At 39.5% G+C, this 22,136-nt stretch overlaps 1 protein-coding gene across 8 annotated transcripts in view; it reads left to right on the top strand.

Moving 5' to 3' along the window:
• Nucleotides 1-22,136, top strand: part of Slx4ip (SLX4 interacting protein) — a 166,654-nt gene that overhangs the window by 134,318 nt on the left and 10,200 nt on the right. For 6 of the 8 annotated variants that reach the window (XM_085833774.1, XM_085833776.1, XM_085833775.1 and 3 more), the window contains 2 exons: nucleotides 4,246-4,323; nucleotides 6,945-7,033. In XM_085833774.1, coding sequence (XP_085689900.1) covers nucleotides 4,246-4,323; nucleotides 6,945-7,033 — 167 coding nt within the window. Of the gene's footprint in view, nucleotides 1-2,082; nucleotides 2,201-4,245; nucleotides 4,324-6,944; nucleotides 7,034-22,136 lie in introns of all 8 variants that reach the window. The other 2 variants (XM_085833783.1, XM_085833787.1) reach the window with 2 other exon arrangements.

The raw sequence follows: 22,136 nt of genomic DNA, 5'->3' as shown, positions 1-22,136 counted from the left end.
GCTTTGCTGGAAGAGAGCCATGTGGTGGATAGGTGGAGCCCAGAAGAAACCTATGAAAGAGTGCGTGCTTGCCATGTAATCCTGTCCCCTCAGCAGGGCACATGAAGATATTTCTCCCAGCCTCCCCATTCCACGGTCTGTGTTTGAGGGTGGAACTTCTGTGTTATGCACCGCACTACCAACTTGCCTTGCCAGCTGCGGGATTCTCAAGTCACTTTGGCTGTGACTCCACTGGAAAACTAATGAGACTGAGTAGTTTTACAGCAATTCAAGAAGCTATTTTCTCTCAGTGACTTGGCACTATAAATTATAATAACCAATGTAAATAACAATTACTTTAAACTGAGTGTCTTAGTCACTGTTCTATTGCTATGAAGCCCATGCCAGGCTAATAAGGCTCAGTCTCACTTACTCAGCCCCTCCCCCACCTTCTCTGCCTGCCTATCAGGATATAGCTCTCAACTACTTCTCTGGCACCATGCCTTCCTGAGTGCTGTCATGCTTCCCACCATGATTGTAATGACCTAAACCTATGAAACAGTAAGCAAGCCCCCAATTAAATGCTTTCTCTAATAAGAGTTGCCTTGATCATAAAGACTCTTCACGGTCACTAAGACAGAAGTTGGTACCAAGGAGAGGTATATTGCTGGGACAGGTGTGTCCGTGCTGTTGGTTGGAAGAATATGAAAGACTTTGGGACATTGGACTAGAAAAGCAGACGAGGCTGAAGGCAACTTGAACTGTGGTGGCTCAGCTCAAGAAGTTCCATAGGACCAGGATATTATTAGCAAGTGGCCTAGAGACCAACCATTCTTGTCAATTCTCTCTAGTGCCGAGTCTCCGTATTCCTATCAAAGATACAGTGGAACAGTGTAAGACAAAGTATTCATATCTTTAAAAAGTTTGTGTACTTTTTGTTAACAACTTGTAGAGCCCAGTAGGAAGTTTGCAGTAACTGGAGACTTGGAGTCTCAATGGAGAGTTGGAGGCTTATTTGTAAGTGGATAGAGAGAAGACCATCAGAGAAGAACATTAAACCAACATGATTTACCTATGAAGCATGGGATGCAAGAAGTGAGAGAGACTGAAGTTTTTAGGGGCTGCTTAGGAGTGAGAAAAAAGATGTACATTTTAGTATCTGGCTATCATTTAGCAACTGTTACCTGAGAAATCGAGATTATGTCTGGGAATGGATATAGCTGGGGATTTATGATAGAGACTTCTATTACAAAGGCATCCCCCCTCCCTGGTTCTTCAAAAATCTAAAGACAGTGTTCCTTAGTAGAAGAGGGTCACAATAGCTAGCAAGAAAACAGATTAATCCAGTGTGATTTCCTAGTACCTAGTGATTTTAGGTCATAATTGCCAGATGGTTTTCAAATAAAACACGTTTCCTGCTTGTGTATCTTGTCCTCAGTCTCCTGACAGGTTCTTTTTAATCTATGTTTTACTCTTTTGCAGCTCCATTCATGTATACAGTGAATTTTCATCATTTCAACAACACAATCCCCCTTTGACCTTCCATCTCCCCCAATTCCTTCTCCAGCTGAAATCCTTCCCAAATTGCCCTCCTACTTTAATGTCTTCTCTTCATGTATTACTCACTGAGCTTGTTAGAATTGCTTGCATGTACATAGGTTATATCCTGGAGCATGGACCAGTCAGCAGTGAGATAGTGACAGAAGATAGTGACTGCTGTTCCCCCACCATTAATTATTTGTTATATTTCAAGAAGTAATGAGGCCTCATGTGCCTTTTGCATTTCATAATAAAATGTTAATGGGCTTAATCTTGTACAGGTAGCCATAGCTCTAGTGAGTGTTCCTGGGTATAATGGCCATGTCATGTCCAGAAGGTGTCTTTCAAAACATGTGACCTTCCATCCCTTCCAGTCTTTCTTTTCCTCTTCTATAATTTCCTAAATTTTGGAAGTGATAGTATAAGTGATCCATTTAAGGCTGAGCACTCTACCCTATTCTTAGAAGTTCTACTAGTTATGAGTCTATTTATTAATCATGGCCTGCTGCAACAAGAAACTTCTCTAACAAAGGCTGAGAACCTAATTTGATTTTCTGCATTTAGGACTTAAGTGTAGGAAGCCGGCAGGGGGTACTACATGGAGGGGAAGAAATGGACCCCCCTGGATTCTTTGCCATGTTCCTGTTATCTGCAGAGTGGTGGAGCCTTGGCTTAACCCTGAGTAAGTCCAAATCCTCAGTAGGCAGCTGAACTTTGTAAACTCAGTGGCACTGAGGACAATGATAAGAATGAGGTTGTTCTCTCTCCCTGTTATCTATGGAAAGGAATGCTTCCCAAAGCATCTCTGCTCAGTATGTTTCAGTTGGCAGTGATCTTCTCTGTTCATATAGCAAGATTCGTTTGCCTTAAGAACTGACACAGTACCATTTGTATTTACATTTCTCTTTAAACAATGACGTTTCATATAACCAATGGAATTAAACAGGTGCAGATCTTCTTTTAAAAAAAAATGTTAAACCTACCATTTTACTTGAAGGATCATTAGGCTGCATTTCCTAAGACTACTGCTACTAATATTGGCCACTTGGGGAGTGATTCTTGTGCATAGTTCTGTCTCAGGGGACAGAGGTACACAGGGCCAGGTTCTGTCCTAGTGATTTCACTAACAAACTGCTTGGAATATGCTTTGTATTATTTTTCCATAGGAGGAGGCATTGTATTGAATTTTTATTGCATAGGTTAGTTTGCTGGTTAGGACTTTTGGTGGAGAGTTTCTTCATCAGGTAGGTGGTATCTTCTGAATAACAAACTTTGTGGGCTCAGATCAGTGGCTTTCATGGTCAGCTTTCCCTTCAGCTTCTTTCTGATCTATAACCTTCTGATCTATAACATTTTGTCAGGAAGAGTTTATACTTACAGACCATCAAAGGCCAGTGTGCATTCTCTTGCTTCTTTGGTCCTTTATAAGACTCATAAATAATTATGTGAAAGTTCACTTCTAAATTTTGATGTGTTCTTGAGTTCTAAGTTGCCACAAATTCCTTTCCTATAACTATTCCTCCCCTAACAGTATGGCAAATAAACAAATGCGGTGGCTTCCACTTTCTCAGTGACCTAAAGAACAAAATGCTTGTTTAAAGCACTCAGAAATATCAACTTTGTGTGTATTTTTAAAAACTTTGTAGAAGCAAGCAATGTAACTGAAATAAAATCTGGTTTTTACTGTGTCTGGAAAAATGTATTTGATCATCTTAAATCTAGAGATTATCCTTTAGTATATGTCACTGTCATTTCACAATATGTGTGGCTGAAGGAGCTGTGCTGTCAGAGCCATTGCATGTTTAGCCAGGGCATCTGAGTTGGCGCAGTTCTGGAAACTCATCTCTCTGTGGTAACTAGAAGCACAGTCACTTGACCTCAGGAAAATGACCCAGGGGAAACAGGAGGAGAAGTACAAAGGAAAGAAGGGGAAAGGTAGGCGAATACTTTCTGTGGATTGCCTGAAGTTCTGTTAGACCTGAAGAGTCAATGGCAATGTCTCCATCTTCACAGAGATTATTACTGTTTGGGGCGGAGTTTATGTGGTAGCTGTAGCCTGTGCATATTTCAGGGAAGTACAGGGTTGTTTTGTTTTGTTTTTTGGGTTTTGTTTTTGGGGGGTTTTGTTTTTGTTTTTGTTTTTGTTTTTTTTGAGACAGGGTTTCTCTGTGTAGCTCTGGCTGTCCTGGAACTCACTCTGTAGACCAGGCTGGCCTCGAACTCAGAAATTCGCTTGCCTCTGCCTCCCAAGTGCTGGGATTAAAGGCGTGCACCACCACGCCTGGCTAACATTCTACTCTTGATGGACCTTCACTTCAGTTTGTGACCATTGTGAAGAATGCTACTATAGGAATACACATATTTATGTAAGTTCAACTTTAGGTATTGAGTACCCTTTCAAAATGGCTGTGCCTATATGTACTTCCTATCAACAGGTCTGCATCAGTTTAGATTTAGTATGTCACTCATGTGAAGTCACTAACTTTCAGACATGTTAGACCTCATTTGTTCCATTTTACAGATGAAGTGACTGAACCACTTCACAGATTTGGGACTTTTAAAAGAGCCAGTGTGATAACATTGCTCTCTTCACTCATATGAAGTCTCTGTTGGTTTATTTATTCTTTTATTTGTTAATTACTGAGTAGCTATTGTATGACAGGCATTGGGTAGGGTTCCGCTATTCAGTCAAATTTATAATCTAATGATATCACTTTCATTTTACAGGTTATGGCTTTCAGATCACAGCTTATTTCCTCAAGAGAGGGATACACCTTCACTGTATCCAGAGCTCCCAGAATACTGGTAAGGTTTCTGATTTTGTACATCAGGCATTTTCACAGTCAAGTTGTCTAAAGGAGTGACAAAAAAAAAAAAAAAAATTAGAGAACAAATATTCCTCTTTGCTTCTGTAGCTACACCATTTAGTATTTCAAAGAGTATATGACCCCCTTTGCTCCATTCATTGTACTTACTGCCCATGAAAACAGAGAGCTGGACCACAATGCACTTTCGTGGTATCACAGCATTTTCCTGACATTTCAGAGTGACTCGGTGAGCATGAGTCATTTTGTCATGGTGAGTGTACCCCAGAGTCTTTGGAGAGGGGCAAATGAATTCCAAGAAAGCATTTTCCTAGCTCAGAGCCAGCAAAGCTTCCATAAGTATTTAATGAGGCCAGCTCCCAACTCTCACCTGCACAAGTCCTGATATGGAAAGTGATATCATGTGCAATCAACCACAGTGAAGTAAGGAGATAATGTCCAGTCTCTCTGAATAGATCAGAACCCTAGAAAAACTTCCTTGATGGAAGTTTGTTCACAGCATGTGCATGCTTATCTGTATTTTCTTAACTCTTAAATGTTGATCAGATATATTACCATCTTTTTAAAGAAAAACAGAATATTTTCTTTTCTATATATGAGGTCTGCTTTCATGGATGTATATTTGTCACACATCTGTGCTTGGTGCCCTTGGAGACTAGAAGACAGTGATGGATGTGCTAGAATTAGAATTACAGATGGCCTTGAACCACCATGATGGGTGCTAGGAATTGAACCTCGGGCCTCTGGAAGAGCAGCCAGTGCTCTTAACCACAGAGCCATCTCTCTAGCCCCTATATTAGCCACTTAATAGGGTCTTATATTTGTTTACCTCAAAAAGCTAACCTTTTATCTGTTACAATGCAATCTAGCTTTACATTCTGGTGGGGATTGGTAGTGTTTAAATTTTTATTTAAATATTAAAGTAACACAAATCAATTATTACATAATCAAGTAAAGTGGTACAAAAGAAACTTTTAAATTGATTTGACTATCAAAGTATTCATAATCTATCACTCTTATTTTTGAGAAGAAAAATAGAAATATAAAATAGATGGAGTGATAATTGAGTTCTGTGGCTTTTTTACCCCCTCCATAAAGTAGGACAGGGGCTGCTTACCACTTAATCCCAATCATTTATTTCAACAACTAATAACATAAATATTAATAAAATTAAATTTTATAATTTTGTTTTTAGAGCTTTTCAAAAACCATGAGAGGCCCCCATCCATATGGAACATCTGTGTGGGGTCAAACTTTAGATACACCCATGACTTCACCTGCAAGGAGAGGCTTTCGGTTGACTGAGACCAGAGCAATAAGTTGGCTGAAGTCCTGGAGAGCATCCATGTTAGGTAGTGGGAAGAAAATGAGGCAGGTGATGGAGCTTTTATTTAGAACATCTGACCTGTTGTTATGAGGTGTGTGGTTCAGTACAGTAGTCACCAAAGAAACAGCAGAGACCCAGGGCTCAAGGGAGAGCCACTCCAGGAACTTTAACTCTTTTAGGTCTTTTGGTACACTCTGAACTAGCAGGTGGTGAGGTGTTAACCTGTGTTCATATTGTGTGCATAATTAACACCTTTGTGCTTAACTAACAGTTGAACCAAATGGAGCTGTGTTACTATCCTACTCAGTCTCTCATGGGCAGAATATTGAAAGGGTTCACAATAGATTTATACCTTTCTTTTAAAAACATGCTCACATCTGAGAGGGAATCTTTCTGTTTTAGAACAATGATTGTTTTTGTAGCAATGTACGTGGTGTATGATATAAAAAAGATTCAGGCAGTGTGGCAAGTACCAAGAGATGAAGAATCCTCCCCATTTAGTGCAGATTGGTACTCTTTGTATCTGTTACACATCACACTAGACATGGTCCCACAGTTGAATGGTGCTTGGTAGGTGTACAGATGGACGGAGAAGGCAGGTGAAAGAAGAGTGATAAAGATGACACTGCTTATGCTGTGTTCCCATCACTGACTGAGGGATCCCTGTTCTCTGCTCCATTCTGTGGTCCCACTTGGAAGTCAATGGCTTTGCAGTCAGAATCTGCAGAGGTGGATTGCTGTGACCAAGGTCTAATGCCATCTCTCCTGTTGCATACTTAACCATTCTGTTAATTGACTACCCAATTCCTAAGAGAAACAGTTGTTTTCATATCCCAATTCAGCTTAGAAGCTTGATAGTGCAGAATTAGCCTTTTAGTTCTCCCCAAGAGCTAGGAAGACAATGTAGACATGAATGGGTCACAGTTTTAGATTTATATCTCACATTCTTTCGATTTTTTTCTTTAAGTCTGAACGCTGATTAAAAAACACTGATATTTCTCCCTACTAGGACTCCTAAACAGAAAAGGGCATGCTAACACAGAAAACAATAATAGCCTATCTGGATGTTCCATGTTCAGACCAGTTTGCAACCCGTTGACTCTTCCTAGAACTCACTCTGCCCACGTGGTGGAAATCTTGTAGAGAGAAGAAGGGAAAGGAGATCCCACTCACATGTATGTGCTGTATATATAACCATAACAAAAAGTCAGCAATGATGTCTTCTTGCATGATGTTGATGCTTTTAGTAACTTGATCTTCTTTGTGTTGTACAGAACTTCGTATATTTCCTGAGAGATTTGTGGTGTGTGTTAGTCAGCTTGCATTTGGTCATGATATTTGGGCAAACCAGAATGAAAAATCGGTATGTATGAAAAAAGCTCTGTAAGTAAGAAAATCTGCTTAGTATTGAGTGACCATGGTGATAGTGGTAGTGGTGGTAGTGGTTGGTGTGCGTGTGCGTGTGCGTGTGTGTGTGTGTGTGTTCCAGGGTGTGTGTGTGTGTGTGTGTGTGTGTGTGTGTGTTCCAGGGTGTCTTTTATTATCAGCAGTTCAGCATGTTTGAAGAGATAAGAGATGCCATGCCTCCCATTTTGCATGCTAAAGTTGATCAATTAATGAGTTGATTAATTAATGTGTTGTGTTTTTGTTTCTTTCCCCTCCAAAACCTTCAATATTTAGTTTGCTAGGAAGTATCTTTTCACCTTCAACTTTAAATGAGGCAGCAACATAACAGGACAACCTTGATGGTGTTTGTGATTATAAATGAAGAGAAGTGAAAAATCTGTGCTTCCACTGGAACTTTCTGCTGGAGTCAGTGACTTCTGAATTGTATTCCATGGTGAATCTCTGATGGTTTTTCTGAGAACTAGTGGGTCTCCCCAGTGTATTATATCCTAGCCAATAGAGCTCATACTCTCTTGCTCTCTTTTCTCATGCTAGGCTTGAGTTCTATCAGGACCTTGTTCTGTTTCACAGGAGTTCTCTATTGAGACAAGTAGCCATAGAAAACCTACGCAAAAATATAGCTTACATCTGTGTCTTTTAAGCTTAACATGTACTCTTAACAGTATCCTTATTATTTCTATATGTATCTTGCTTCAATCACACTTTAGTCTATTTAACTTGCCCTTAAAAAAATTTAGGTCTACAGCTTGAACCTTCAATGAACAGGAAAAAAAAATATATAGAAGACATTAACCCAGCCATTAAGTGTGACATGATTATTATGCTTCTAAAATAATTTATGAGGATATTAGATTATCCCTGTTGTTTATTATTTTTAACCCATTTGAAATTTGGCTCACATAGTTTAAAATCCGTTTCTTATCTCATCTTAAGTAAATACATAAGAAAAGTGTTTTGGAGCCTCTGAAGACAATAGAGACCCAGAAGAAGTCAAGAGCTGAAAATTCATACTTGCATTTAGTTCCTTTGTTTTGAGCAGAGAATCCTTTCAAAAAAGCCAGTGCAACCCTTTTATTTCCTCTTCATCCATCAAACCCACTCTAGATATGTACATAAAATAAGATTAGTGAAGCAAATCTAGCCAAAAGCATTAAACATTTCTTCTTTGAAATACTTCCATGATACTATATTATCTTTGAAGATTAATAAATACTAAAATAATTTTGTTGGAGTATATTTTAATAAATATTTCTTAACTGATTTTTTTCAGAGCAAGAAAGAATTGATCTGTGGTTTAAAAAAACAATTATTAACTCTATCAGAATGTTATTACTTGCAGATGGGATACCGGAGAAACCAGATCCTATATCTGATGTGTAATGTTAATACTTAATATCTGAAATTGTTAAAGATGAATTAAAGCATCTGCATACAAAGGAAACAGTATCCCCTTAGGGGCTCTGGTATTTGTACAGATGTAAGTTTTCTGTAGCTGCTGTTATATAAATCCTGTAATCCAGAGAACTTCCTGATTATTGAGAACTTTCATCCTTAACCAGCCTGGATATTTTACATGGGGACTTTGGTTTCCTTATCTTTAACATGTTCTGATCTTTAGTAGGTATACAATCAAAGTTGACCATATTAACTTATAAGAAAAATGCTACTTATATCACATGGTTCTTTTGTTGGTTTTGGTGGCTCTTTTTTGGTTATGTCTTTCTTTCCAGTCATATACACACTTTCCCAGCAACAAAAACAAGAGCCAGTACTACCCCCATAGCTCCACTGCCACAAGTGTTCCAACTTCAGCTGAGCTCATCCCCTCCTCAGGTTCTTCAGCCCACCACCTTCTCAGGTATGGTGTCACTAGAAGCTATGAAATGCCCAGGCCCTCCTGCAAATCCCTCATCAGGCCAGTCATACTGTCTTCTTGCCATTGATATCTGACCTCTTCAGAGTTCACCTGTCTCAGCTATTTAGAGATCAATAAACAACCTCACCCTCCCTGATGCCTCCTGGCAGAGAAAGAACAAATTAATTCTCATGATGTACTTCAAACATCCAAACGTCGCTTCCTCAAGCATTTGAATTTCTTTCCATTTTACATTGATGTTTACAAAAACGCAGGGTCCATCTCATTCTCTCCTACTTATCATTCTAAGGAATTTCTGACTAGGCAAGGCTTGGGAACTTGGCTCCCCATGTAACTATATTGGCAATAAACTAGAGTTATTTTCTTATAATTGTTTATATAACCCACTGTTTTGCCATCCACAGAAGTGATGGTGGTGGGGCGATTTTGTACCTGAGAGCAGCTTCGACCTCTCACTGGGACTGTAGCCATTAAGGAGTTCTCCTTAAGTTCCCCATGCTCTCTGGATCACCTTTGTCTTAAGTGAGAATTTGTTAGGAAATCTGAGAGCATCTACTGAAAATTGCTTTGCCAGGGGACTCTTTCAGCCTTCAGACTAGGAAAGCATCAGTATTTAGCACCCCAGTTCTTCAAGATAGCTGCATTGAAGAACATGTACCAGATCACACAGCACAAAGGAAGCAGAGAAATACCCTTCCTCTCCACAGCAGAGTGAAAGTAGTGCTTGCTGTCCCTTCACCACCGTGCCAGTGAAGTCTGTTCCCACTTTGTCAACTCTGTCTGTCTATGTGGGCACAGACAGTTGAGGAAGGCTCTCCTGTTGCAATAGCCCTGCACCCTGTCCATGTGCTTGGGATGTGGGAACTGAGCTGTGTACTTTGGGAAGCAAGGGCATTATTATGAAATGAGTCACTGTATTTTCCTTACTAGAGTTTCTCATAAGAAATCTCAAAACTCTTGTAGCCTCAGATTTGACCTCCTGCTGGCTGTGGAGCCAGAGTCTTTCTGAAGGTTTTACCTTTGTTTGTTCTTTTCACATTTTCCTTAGCAGCATAAAGAACATCAAGTCAGACTTTACTGTACTTGGAGATACTCCACAAAATTGGCTTCTCTCTCTCTCTCTCTCTCTCTCTCTCTCTCTCTCTCTCTCTCTCTCTCTCTCTCTCTCTCACCACCCCCTTCCCAAGCATAAGTCTCCTGTGTAGAGACTGCCCTTTTTCAGTTGTAAAACCCTGGAGGTTTGGAGAACACTGAAATTACTTACTAGTTTCTTTGATTTCTTTATTGAAGTTATGTAAATAACCGTGGACCTCTGTATATATCTGGGACATTTCAGGGTCATTGCAAAGCTACTGTTTTGTTTGATTGTGTGTTGGTTACAAGCCACTCCTAGTCTCTGGAGACCATGGTTCCCATTCGACTGACCATTTCATTGAACAGAATGTTCTGGGTGCTGGCTCTGTACCAGGGTCTCTGCTGAGTTTCAGTGACACAAAAATAAGAAAATACTGCTGCCCTCTAGCTGCTTATAGTCTGGAAGATTGACACCACTATTGACTGTCCTAGTTGCCTAAAATCAGTCATAGAGTAGAAGCTGTGAATTTAGAGACTAAAGCCCAGAATTTAGATTTCCACTCTTTGTTTTAAAACTTTAATGTGTCAAAGCCCAAGATTCAATTAGAAATTAGAAAATGACACATAGTGTTAGTGCTGCCTAAAAGCAGATTCATACACTAAGTTTTTTGGGGATTTCCATCTTCTCCTGCATCTGAATTGTGGCTGAGCTATGAAAATAGTGTCAGGCGTGCGAGTGACACACACACACATACATATACACACACGCATATGGGCACTAGGGCAAGGTCTACTCTGTAACACAGACTATATGGAAGGATTGCTAAGAGGTCCTGGAAATCAACATTTAAACACTAAGTTCAATACATCTCCTAAGCCAGGCTATTGTTTACAACAAACAAACAAACTTTCTCATTTGTGAATATAATATTGACATAAAAATTAGTATCAAGCAATAAACTACTGTAGGTTGAATTATATTTAGCATATGTCTTATACTCCTCAGCTGTGCATGGTCCAACCTCTGCTCGCCTTATGAAAGGGAGGGTGTCACATTATCTCAAAAAGCTTTTCTCACATGGAATTTCTGTCAAGAAAAAAAAAGGATAAAAATACACTAAATAAGAATTTTAATGTGATTTTTACATGAAGTAGTTTTATTTAATGTAACAACAATCCTGTAGAATCTAGTCATTTTATTTTAGGGGAAATAAACAAGTTATAAGAAAACATTTTAGGCCTTATGTTTTTTTAAAATGGAAGAAGCACAAATTTAAAAAAAAAAAAAAAACAGAAGAAATGGACTACATAAAAATTTGAATGTACTAACTAACTTCTATGCCCTGTGAGGGGCTAAGTAATCTATGACGTTTCCAAGTTTTGTATGAAGTATCAGACTATAGGAAGCCATTCTTGTCTCTGTTTATACTTATGGTTCATGGTAAATTACATGGAACTGTCAAGACATTTCCATACTTGGGAATGGACTTGAGTTTGGAAGAAAGGCTCTTTACTAGTTCCCATTTTCTTATAGTTCAAATTTGCTTATTCCTTAGCAGGTAGTTATCAAAATCCTAGAAGTTCATTACATCCAAAAATTAAATACAAATATGCACAAGGAATTTGAAAATTACCTTTGACTCCCAGCCCAAAATAATCATTACTAACCTAATCTTTATTGTTACTTTAGCCTTAATAACTGAGGTCGATGGATATTTATTTTAGCTAGGACCCTGTTTATTATATTAGTTTATTTCTGCTTTCCTATTGACATTCTATTGATGATATTATTTCTACTTACTATATAAAATATTCTTATCAAGTAGCAGAGGACTGCCTGTCTAGCCTCAGTAGGAGGAGATGCATTGAATCCTTTAGAGACTTGAGGTCTCAGGGAGTGTGGGAGCATCCTATCCAGGACAGGGAGAGGAGAAGGAACAGGATGAGGAGGGGAGGGAAGGGCACTGGGAGAGGGGCAAAGGCTGGATAAAAGAAAAGGAAAACAGGCAAGCAAGCAAGAGTAATTCTTAGTGAGCTTATCATTTGTCTTTCAATTATATGTCATTGTTATGAGGCAGAAGTCTGTGTCTTTTCCATAATGATTCCTTTTCTTTTTTAAAATTAAACTAATAAAATTGATTTTTAAAATATACAACTCAGTATTGACTTTTTTGTTTGTTTGGGGTTTTTTTTGGGGGGGTTGTTTGTTTGTTTCTTCAAGACAGGGTTTCTCTGTGTAGCCCTGGCTGTCCTGGAACTCACTCTGTAGACCAGGCTGGCCTCGAACTCAGAGATCCACCTGCCTCTGCCTCCCAAGTGCTGGGATTAAAGGTGTGCACCACCATGCCTGGCCAGTATTGACATTTTTAAGTCATCAAAATAATTTATAATAGTTAAATGCCTCTTAAATATACATATCTTCTGAAGCTAAAAGTAATATGCATTCAATGACTTTTTTAAATCTATTTGAAACATTAAATATGATAGAAGAAAAATACCTCTATGAAGTCCTCTATGAAATGAAATTGTGACAAGTTCTTGATTAGACAGAAACTGTTCCATCTCCAAGGGAAAATATTCAGTATAACTGTGGCTTCATAGAACAAATTAAGTAGTGTTCCTTCTGTTTCTATTTTGTGGAATAGTTTGAAGAGTATTGGTATTAGCTCTTCTTTGAAGGTCTGATAGAATTCTTCACTAAACCCATCTATCTGATCCTGTTTTTTTGTTTGTTTGTTTGCTTTGGGTGGGGGGTATTTTTTAATGGCTGCTTCTATTTCTTTAGGGATTATGGGACTGTTTAGATGGTTTATCTGATACTAATTTAACTTAGATATTTGGTATCTGTCTAGGAAGTTGTTCATTTCATCCAGATTTTCCTGTTTAGTTGAATATAGGCTTTTGTAGTAGGATCTGATGATTTTTTTTAACGTCCTCAGTTTCTGTTGTTATATCTCCCTTTTTACTTCTGATTATGTTAATTTGGATATTTTCTCTGTGCCCTCTGGTTAGTAAGGCTAAGGGTTTATCTATCTTGTTGAATCTTCTCAAAGAACCAGCTCCTGGCTTTGTTGTTCTTTTTGTTTCTACTTGGTTGATTTCAGCCCTGAGTTTGATTAATTCCTGCTGTCTACTCCTCTTGTGTGTATTTGCTTCTTTGTTTTCTAGAGCTTTCATGTGTACTGTCAAGCTGCTAGTGTATGCTCTCTACAGTTTCTTTTTGGAGACACTCAGAGCTTTGACTTTTCCTCTTAGCACTGCTTTCATTGTGTCCCATAAGTTTGGGTATGTTGTGCCTTCATTTTCATAAAATTCTAAAAAGTCTATAATTTCTTTCTTTATTTCTTCCTTGACCAAGTTATTATTGAGTAGGGTATTGTTCAACTGCCATGTGTATGTGGGCTTTCTGTTGTTTTTGTTGTTATTGAAGACCAGCCTTAGTATATGGTGATCTGATAGGATGCATAGGATTATCTCAATATTTTTGTATCTGTTGAGGCCTGTTTTGTGACCAATTATATGGTCAATTTTGAAGAAGGTACTATGAGGTGCTGAGAAGAGGTATATTCTTTCGATTTAGGATGAAATGTTCTATAGATAACTGTTATATCCATTTGGTCCATAATTTCCTGAGTTTCAATGTGTCTGTTTAGTTTGTTTCCATGATTTGTCCATTGATGAGAGTAGGGTGTTGAAGTCTCCCACTGTTATTGTATGAGGTACAATATGTGCTTTGAGTTTTAGTAAATTATGTTTGTGTGGCTGTCTTCCTTTGGGCTTGTTGAAAGAAGATTACTTTCTTGCTTTTTCTAGTATATAGTTTCTCTCCTTGTGTTGGAGTTTTTCATCTATTATCCTTTGTAGGTCTGGATTTGTGGAAAGATATTGTGTAAATTTGGTTTTACACAAATTTACACAATATCATGGAATATGTTGGTTTCTCCATCTATGGTAATTGAGAGTTTTGCTGGGTATAAAAGCCTGGGCTGGCATTTGTGTTCTCTTAGGGTCTGTATGACATCTGCCTAGGATCTTCTAGCTTTCATAGTCTCTGGTGAGAAGTCTGGTGTAATTGTAATAGATCTGCCTTTATATGTTACTTTACCTTTTTCCCTTACTGCTTTTAGTATTCTTTCTTTGTTTTGTGTATTTGGTATTTTGACTATTATGTGACAGGAGGAATTTCTTCTCTAGTCCAACCTATTTGGAGTTCAGTAGGCTTTTTGTATGTTTGTGAGCATCTCTTTCTTTAGGTTAGGGAACTTTTCTTCTATAATTTTGTTGAAGATATTTACTGGCCCTTTAAGTTGGGAATCTTTACTCTTTTCTTTACCTATTATTCTTAGGTTTAGTCTTCTCATTGTGACCTGGATTTCCTGGATGTTTTGGATTAGGAGCTCTTTGCATTTTGCATTTTCTTTGACTGTTGTGTCAGTGTTTTCTATGGTATCTTCTGCACCTGACATTCTCTCTTCTATCTTTTGTATTCTGTTGGTGATGCTTGCATCTATGACTCCTGATCTCTTTCCTAGATTTTCTATCTAGGGTTTTCTCCCTTTGTGATTCATTTATTGTTTCTATTTCCAGTTTTAGATCCTGGATGGTTTTTTTCCTTTCTATCACCTGTTTGGTTTTTCCTGTAATTCTTTAAGGGTTTTTTTGTTTTTGTTTTTGTTTGTTTGTTTGTTTGTTTTTTGGTTTCTTCTTTTACCTGTGTTCTATTGTAGTTCTTTAAGGCAGTAATTTATGTCCTTCTTAAAGTCCTCTATCATCATCATGAGATGTGATTTGAAATCAGAGTCTTGCTTTTCCTGTGTGTTGGGGTATCCAGGACTTGCTGTGGTGGGAAAACTGGGTTCTGACTATGCCAAGTAGCCTTGTTTTTTGTTGCTTATGTTCTTGCCCTTGCCTCTAGACATCTGGTTATCTCTGGTGTTAGCTGGTTTTGCTGTCTCTGACTTTGGTTTATCCCTCCTCCAAGTCTGGGGTCAGTGCTCCTGGGAGACCACTTCTCTCCAGGAGGAATTTGGGTTTGGAGAGATGTGACACAGGGTCAGCTCCGGAGTACAGACGGAAACTGGAAGGATCCTATCCCAGGCTATTCCTTGGTTCCTGTGTCCTGATGGCTCTAGGAGGGTACCTCTTGGGCCAGGAATTTGAGCAGAAGTAGTCGTCTTACTTGTGTTCACAGACATGTCTGCACTCCTGGGAGGCCAGCTTTTTCGTCAGTGTTTGGTATGGAGAAATGTGGCACAGGGTCAGCTTTGGGCACAGACAGAAACTGGAAGGATCCTGTCCCAGGCTACTCCTTGGTTTCTGTGTCCTAAGTATTCTAGGCGGGTCTCTCTGAGCAGAAGTGCTGGCCTTACCTGTGCTCATAGGCTTGTCCACACTCCTGGGAGACCAGATCTCTTCCAGCGATATTTGGGTATGGAGCGCTGTGGCACAGGATCAACTCTGGGTGCTTTGACCTTCTTAATGATTTTTACCATGAAAAATATTGATGTATTTTTTATATAAGTATTTTTCTACAATTTATTATTTTGAGGGGTGGGGTCCTTTTTATTCTGTATGTTGACCAGAATCATGCTAATTATGTTCCTTAGGTTTAACGGAAATCAACAATGTCTTGCTTCACCATCTAGATCTCATAACAATCCCCTCTAGGGACCAGTTTTCCCTTTTGCCTCCTATAATGAAATATTCAGTGATGTCACTAAGACATTGGTGTTCTCCTACGAAAATAACTGTCATCGGCACAGGATAGATCCTTACTACAGCATTGTGTCAGTAGAAGGAATACTGAAACATCCTGTCAGAAGACAAGATTTAAGTGCTAAGTTGAATGGATCTCTTAAGTCAGGCTGTTGTTTAATGCTAAAGCATTCTCACAGTGCTCGGTACTGCAGAGGCTGACTGCCAGTTCCTTCTCCAGTTAGCTGGAGTCCAGTGTCAGGATCAGCACATGGTCAACAGATAGTCAGGGACAGATTGATGGAGTGCAGACTGTCAGACAGTCTCCTTTAGAGGGACCCTTTCCCAAAGCACCCCTCCCTACGTCCCTTAAAAGGCTTTTGATGAAAACTCTGGTGATAAGGATGAACATGGTTTTTGTTGGTTCATTTTTCTAGACGCTGACACAGAAAATTAGGAAAAATATTTCTCAGCTTAGATCATTTTTAAAGATTAAATATTAGATATTCATATAATAATCTGAGGTCTTATTCTTCTTTCTTAACAATGAAAGCCTCCCAAATTTTAAACAGTAGTATTGCAAATGAGATATGTTGTATTTCTTCACCTGAAGGTAACCTGCCCACTAATGAATTAAAAGACTCTAAAATTAATAATTAACTAGGGTAATAGAAAATGACATATCTGGCCCTCTAATCCTTCTTTTGCATAATGTTGCTTCTATGTTCAGAGACATGAAATTTGTCCTCGGTGACCAATTATACTACAGATTAATTAGGAAAAGCATAGTGTGGAATAGAATAGAAGAAAAAGTATTGGAGTTAATATGAAGACCTAGCCTTGACCACTGTATCCTCCCATCACTCACTAGCAGACCTCAGACACAGCATTTGGAAACCAACCTCTGACTTGATCCACAGAGGTAAATGTGATATGCTATAATACAAGCCCTGCTAAGTCTTCCTACCAGTCAAGTGAAATAATAAATGTTAATGTGGCTTATAAATGCTGAAGCACTTGTGTGTACTAATTGTCACCATCATTTCCTCTTCCCTCAGAAAAGAGTTCATATAAATGCTGCACTGCTAGATTAGTGAATGATCGTACGTCTTCTTCATGGTCTAGAATTGAGAGTAATACTTGGTAATTCCCATCTGCACATAACATTCTCCCAAGAAGTTAGGTCCTTGTTTTTGTGTGCCTCTGCTTATCTCAGCTGTATTTTGCAACTACACAAACTGCAAAAGGCTAAGTGATAAGTCCCCATGTAGTCAGCTGGTTCTGTGGCACCCTATTGACCAGTTGCAGAGACTACCCAGCTAAGCACCTAGGAATTACAGCAACTGTCTGTAGACTCCTGCTGTGATGTGACTCTGGAGGGTAAAGCCAGTCATTTCTCTGAAGTCTTAGGAGTTGGGAGATAGCAGACTTTTCTAGGCCTAAATTTCTAGGAGTCTATGTACCACAGAACACCCACAATGACAGCATAAAGTCCAATGCGTGAATGAGGCTGTGTTTGGAAAATACATTAATAAATAGATGATTTAGAATCCACACTCATTTTCCCAAGGAAACGATGTCATGATAGGGATGAGGTTCTCAGACAAGTCCAAAAAAGCTGTTCCTATCAGGAGATATGAGTCTTGGAAAGAGGGGCCCTGATTGTCTGTGCTCAAGGAAAATAGCAAGAGCTATTTCTTCTATAACCCTAGGCAAAGGGCCAGCTCTAGAAAGAAATTTGAAATGAGATGACCATGATGTCTTTTTCTGCCCTTTTGTGCTTTCTCACTAATATCCAGGCTTCTTTAGGCTGCCTTTTAGCCAGCCCTACTACCTGTACGTGTGGAACATATCATATCTACCACTCTCCTCTCCCTTTCTGTCCAAGGTCTTAAGTTCAGCCACATGAGAAGTCACAGCAGTCTGCACCTCGAATGAAGGGTTCTAGAGGAGGTACTTTTCAACAAGGGGACCATGGAGACAGGCCAAGCTTCTCTAAGGTGTATTTTAATATTTATCTAATCAAATTTAAGTGAATGTCATACAATTCTAATAGTGGTCAATAGGCCCCTGTGTCAGCTACAGACCCAAATGAATGTATTCTTTAAAATACCATGTTTTGTCATACTTGTTTGCACCAGAGAGTCAACAGTAGCCTCAGGTTGGTCAAGATTTATTTTTAGGTTCTCAAGGGGAGGTGAATGTAAACTGGAAAATCCCTGTGAAGTGCATACTTCCTACACGATAACTTCCTTGATTTTTCACAGATACAACCTTTAGAGCTACATTCTTTGCAGCAACTCACAGGTATTTCCCTAGATTTGTATACAACAGCCTCTTGGTCCCACTTCAAAGGGAAGAATTTATTTTTCTTTGTTGAGACAGGATCTAATGTATCCTGGGCAGGCCTCAAGCTCACTGTGTAGCAGAGGGTGATCTTGATCTCCCAGCCCTGCTGCTTCCTTCTCCTCTAGTGCTGGGTTTCTCATGTATACCCCTATACCCAGATTGTATAGTGCTGGGGCACAAAGCTAGGGCTTCATGAGTTCTTAGGAAGCACTTACCTAAAATGAGCTACATATTCAGCCCTACAGAAAGAAAATGTTACTTTAAAGGAAAAAATCCATAGTATTTGTGTCTATGGGTCTAGCACTGTATACAAGCCTGGTTCTCTCTCCCCTTAAGATCTACCCTTTGAAACAGAAGAGGGAAAGACCTAGAGGAGGGACATCACAGAACTTTTGAATTGGAGAAGGACATGGCTGCCTTCTCCACTTAACAGCTGCTGATCCCTGTCCCTCCTCCTTCTACTAAAATAACACAACACACATCTACTTACATTGTCCTTAGGAAAATGGCATCAGTCCTGTGGCAGTCATCAGATACCACCTCCTTTTCTGTTTTTGTTTTTCCCTTTGCTTCCATTCCTTTGAGTTTATACTGATACTGATATTATACCGACTATATCTTTCCTTTTGTTATGATCCTGTTCCATCTATTTCCCCCTTTTATTTTTTAACTTATTACTAGATAAGAAAATTTTAGAAATGAACTTTGGAGGGTGCTTCCTCCTCACGCTAGAATACATGCATGACACAGCCACTCCACACTGTGGTCTGAGATGGTGTATTCTTGTGTGCAAGCCTCAATTCAGCTGCTTCTCTCTAACCACTTCAGCCTTCCATACTGTGTCACACTTCAGAACATCATTGTACCTGAAAATCAGTGGCACTGCACAAAAGTAATAGATACGTTAATGTTTTCAGCTTTATACTTTAATATACTTTTCCCTAAATAAACATATATGATGTATTAAACTTTTATGCAGCTCTTATTGTTTATAGAAATGTCTCTGACAGAGTGCAGGGACCTGCACATAAAGTACACCATCTTGAGAAGTGATTCTGTGACTCTTGAACCTTTTCCTTTTTAACAGATAGGCAGGGCAACTGCAAATATCAAGAGGGTTGGGGGGATGAACTTTTTACTGATGTCCCTGACAACTCCAAACTTTAGGTACAGCTTGATCAGAGACAAAGTATTCTGAAAACTCAGTTTCTCATCACTGTTAGCTCTGCCAGCCTCCTTTATGGCTCTATTCTCTGCCTGTATATGGTGGTTGATCCTGGCATCTCTAGGTCTTTTCTTCCCAGGAGGAAAATGAACAGACCTCTACCCCAGACAGCTGTGCCGGCTAGTTTTATATCAACTTGACACAAGCTGGAGTCATTTTAGAAGAGGAAACCTCAAAGAGAAAATGCTGCCAGCCAGTTGGCCTGTGGAAAGGCTGTGGTGCATTTTCTTAACTGATGATCAGTGTGGTACAGCCCACGTTGCTCCGGGCAGTGCCACATCTTGGCTGGTGGTCCTGAGTGGTATGAGAAAGCTGGGTGAGGAAGCCATGAGGAGCACATCAGTAGGCAGCATTCCTCCCTGGCTTCTCCAGCTCCTGCTCTGACTTCTATCACAGCCCAGGCTGTGATACAGAAATTTAAGATGAACTAAACCCTTTCCTCCCCAGGCTGCTTTGGTCAGGATGTTTTAGTGAAGCAACAGAAACCCTGAGACAACAACCGTGGCTCTTTATAGAAAAACAGGTAAAGAAATTGAAGCTCAACAAAGACAAATCAATTTTCCAAATCTCTTAGCTAGATGGTGACTAGAAGGGACTATTGCAAAGGACTTTTGATTCAAAGTTGCCTATCTACTGCTCCATCCCACAATGACAGCAAATGATGTGTAGGCCACTCTGCAGAGAAGAGAAAGGCAGCCCTATTTATAAGATGTTGTGAAAAGAACTTTGCGGATTCGCTTTATGAAATTCTTTTGGTATAGAAAGCATCTTTTCCTTTTCATAAACTGTTTGATTTGTGGAGTCATCAGGGCGTATTTGTTTGTTATAAGCAATAATGTCAAGAAAAATAGTGTCAACACTTTCTAGTTTCCAAAGTATGCTTCATACACCTCTTCATACTCAAAAGCAAAACTGAGAGCAGGCCATTGGAGTTGTAAAACTGGCCGTGGGCCAAGGCAGCGCTGAGTGTGAGTCCTTGGGCTCCACCATCAGTCAGCTTTGTGCCCCCTGCCATTCTCTTGGCGGATGAACTCTAGACAGATCATCTTAGCAGATCATGAGAAGTGAGGATCAGTAGCTTTTTGACTATGCCTCATATTATAACACTTGGTGAATTACCTCCTTGTAAATATAGTTGAGCTATTATTTTAACTTGGAGTGAACAAAACAGAATGAGAAGACACCTTCTATGAGACACTGGATTCAATTCTCAAGAGATGGTGATGGTGATAAAAACATATTACTATATTAAATATTCCTTTGGAATGGAAAATTGTACTGTCCTCATGTGACAAATTTTAAAATCTTATGAACAGCACTTTGCTGATCTAGTCTTTATACAGGGTTTAGTCATGCCTATGAGAGATACCAAGAATCCCCTTCAGAAGGAGTAAACTATATGTGATCAATGGTTTGACCTGACCCCTGACGTCTCACCCTAATTCCAACCTCAACTAATTTGAAGTCCCAGTGTTTCTAAGGAAGAGCTAGAGAATCAGCTACAGAATGTTCCCAGAAGGGGCTGCATTTGTCATCTAGTCACTGGCAGTGCCACATCATGCTCTTTGCTCATGTTGAGTTAGTCCTGACCAACCACACCTAACCCCCGGCAGTGGTAGCAATACTAAAACCTGCTTCACTAGACTATAGTGGGAGTAACATTAGCATGTGCCTCCATTTTTCTGCCTTTCCTTAGTGAGAAATGCTCCCAAAGCATTGTTTAGGGCTGTGCTGGACAATGTGGTTTCCATTGACTACATTCTGCTCTAAAGCATTTGAAAGGCAAATCGAAAATTATACACTCTGTATGAAGTCTGTATGTATGTCTGGCTGCCATAAACTCAGTATATAAATATGGTTCAATATTTTTATATTGATTACATGTTATAATATTTTATAGAGGTTGTTAAATAATACATATTGAAATTTAATTTCACCATTTTCCTTTTACTTCTTCAATGGACTATAGAAAGTATCAGGTTACTTGTCCAGCTCATAATTCTGTTTGTACTAGAGAGTTCTGAGTCTGTTATCATCTCGACTTCCCTCCACCTATGGTAGGATTGTAGTTGCTTAAGTCTCAGCTTTTACCCTGAACAGCTACTTCCTGTCCAGGTAGCATTCGCTTTTGCTGTGGTCTATGGGCCTGTGTCCTTCTCTTAGCAGCACACCCATTGATGTTTCATTTCTCTTCTCTTCTTCCCTTTGAGGACACTATGGTTCTCTTTCCTTACCAGTGGTTCCTTTGTCTCCTTTTCTGCATCTTCAGCATCTTTTCATATACCTTTTTAAAAAAATATTTTTATTAGATATTTTCTTTATTTACATTTTTACTAGATATTTTCTTTATTTACATTTCAAATGTAATCCCCTTTACTAGTTTCCCCCCCGAAAATCACCTATCTCCTCCCCACTCCCCCTGCTCACCAACCCACCCACTCCCATTCCCGGACCTGGCATTTTCCTATACTGGGGCAAAGAACCTTCACAGGACCTAGGGCCTCTCCTCCCATTGATGACCAACTAGGCCATCCTCTGCTACATATGCAGCTAGAGCCACAAGTTCCACTATGTGTTTTCTTTGATGGGTGACTTAGTTCCAAGGAGCTCTGGGGGTACTGGTTAGTTCATATTGATGTTCCTCCTATGGGGCTTCAGACTCCTTCAGCTCCTTGGGTACTTTCTCCAGCTCCTTCATTGGGGACCTTGTGTCTGTCCAATGGATGACCGTGAGCATCCACTTCTGTATTTGCCAGACACTGGCAGAGCCTCCCGGGGGACAGCTATAGCAGGCTCCTGTCAGCAGGCTCTTGTTAGCATCTGCCATAGTGTTTGGGTTTG

This window comes from Mus caroli, unplaced genomic scaffold (assembly GCF_978045245.1).
Source record: "Mus caroli unplaced genomic scaffold, Mus_caroli_1 scaffold_2, whole genome shotgun sequence".
Classification (NCBI taxonomy): Eukaryota; Metazoa; Chordata; class Mammalia; order Rodentia; family Muridae; genus Mus; species Mus caroli.
The sequence above is the reverse complement of the archived record's forward strand: the minus strand, read 5'-3'. Positions and strand labels throughout refer to the sequence as shown.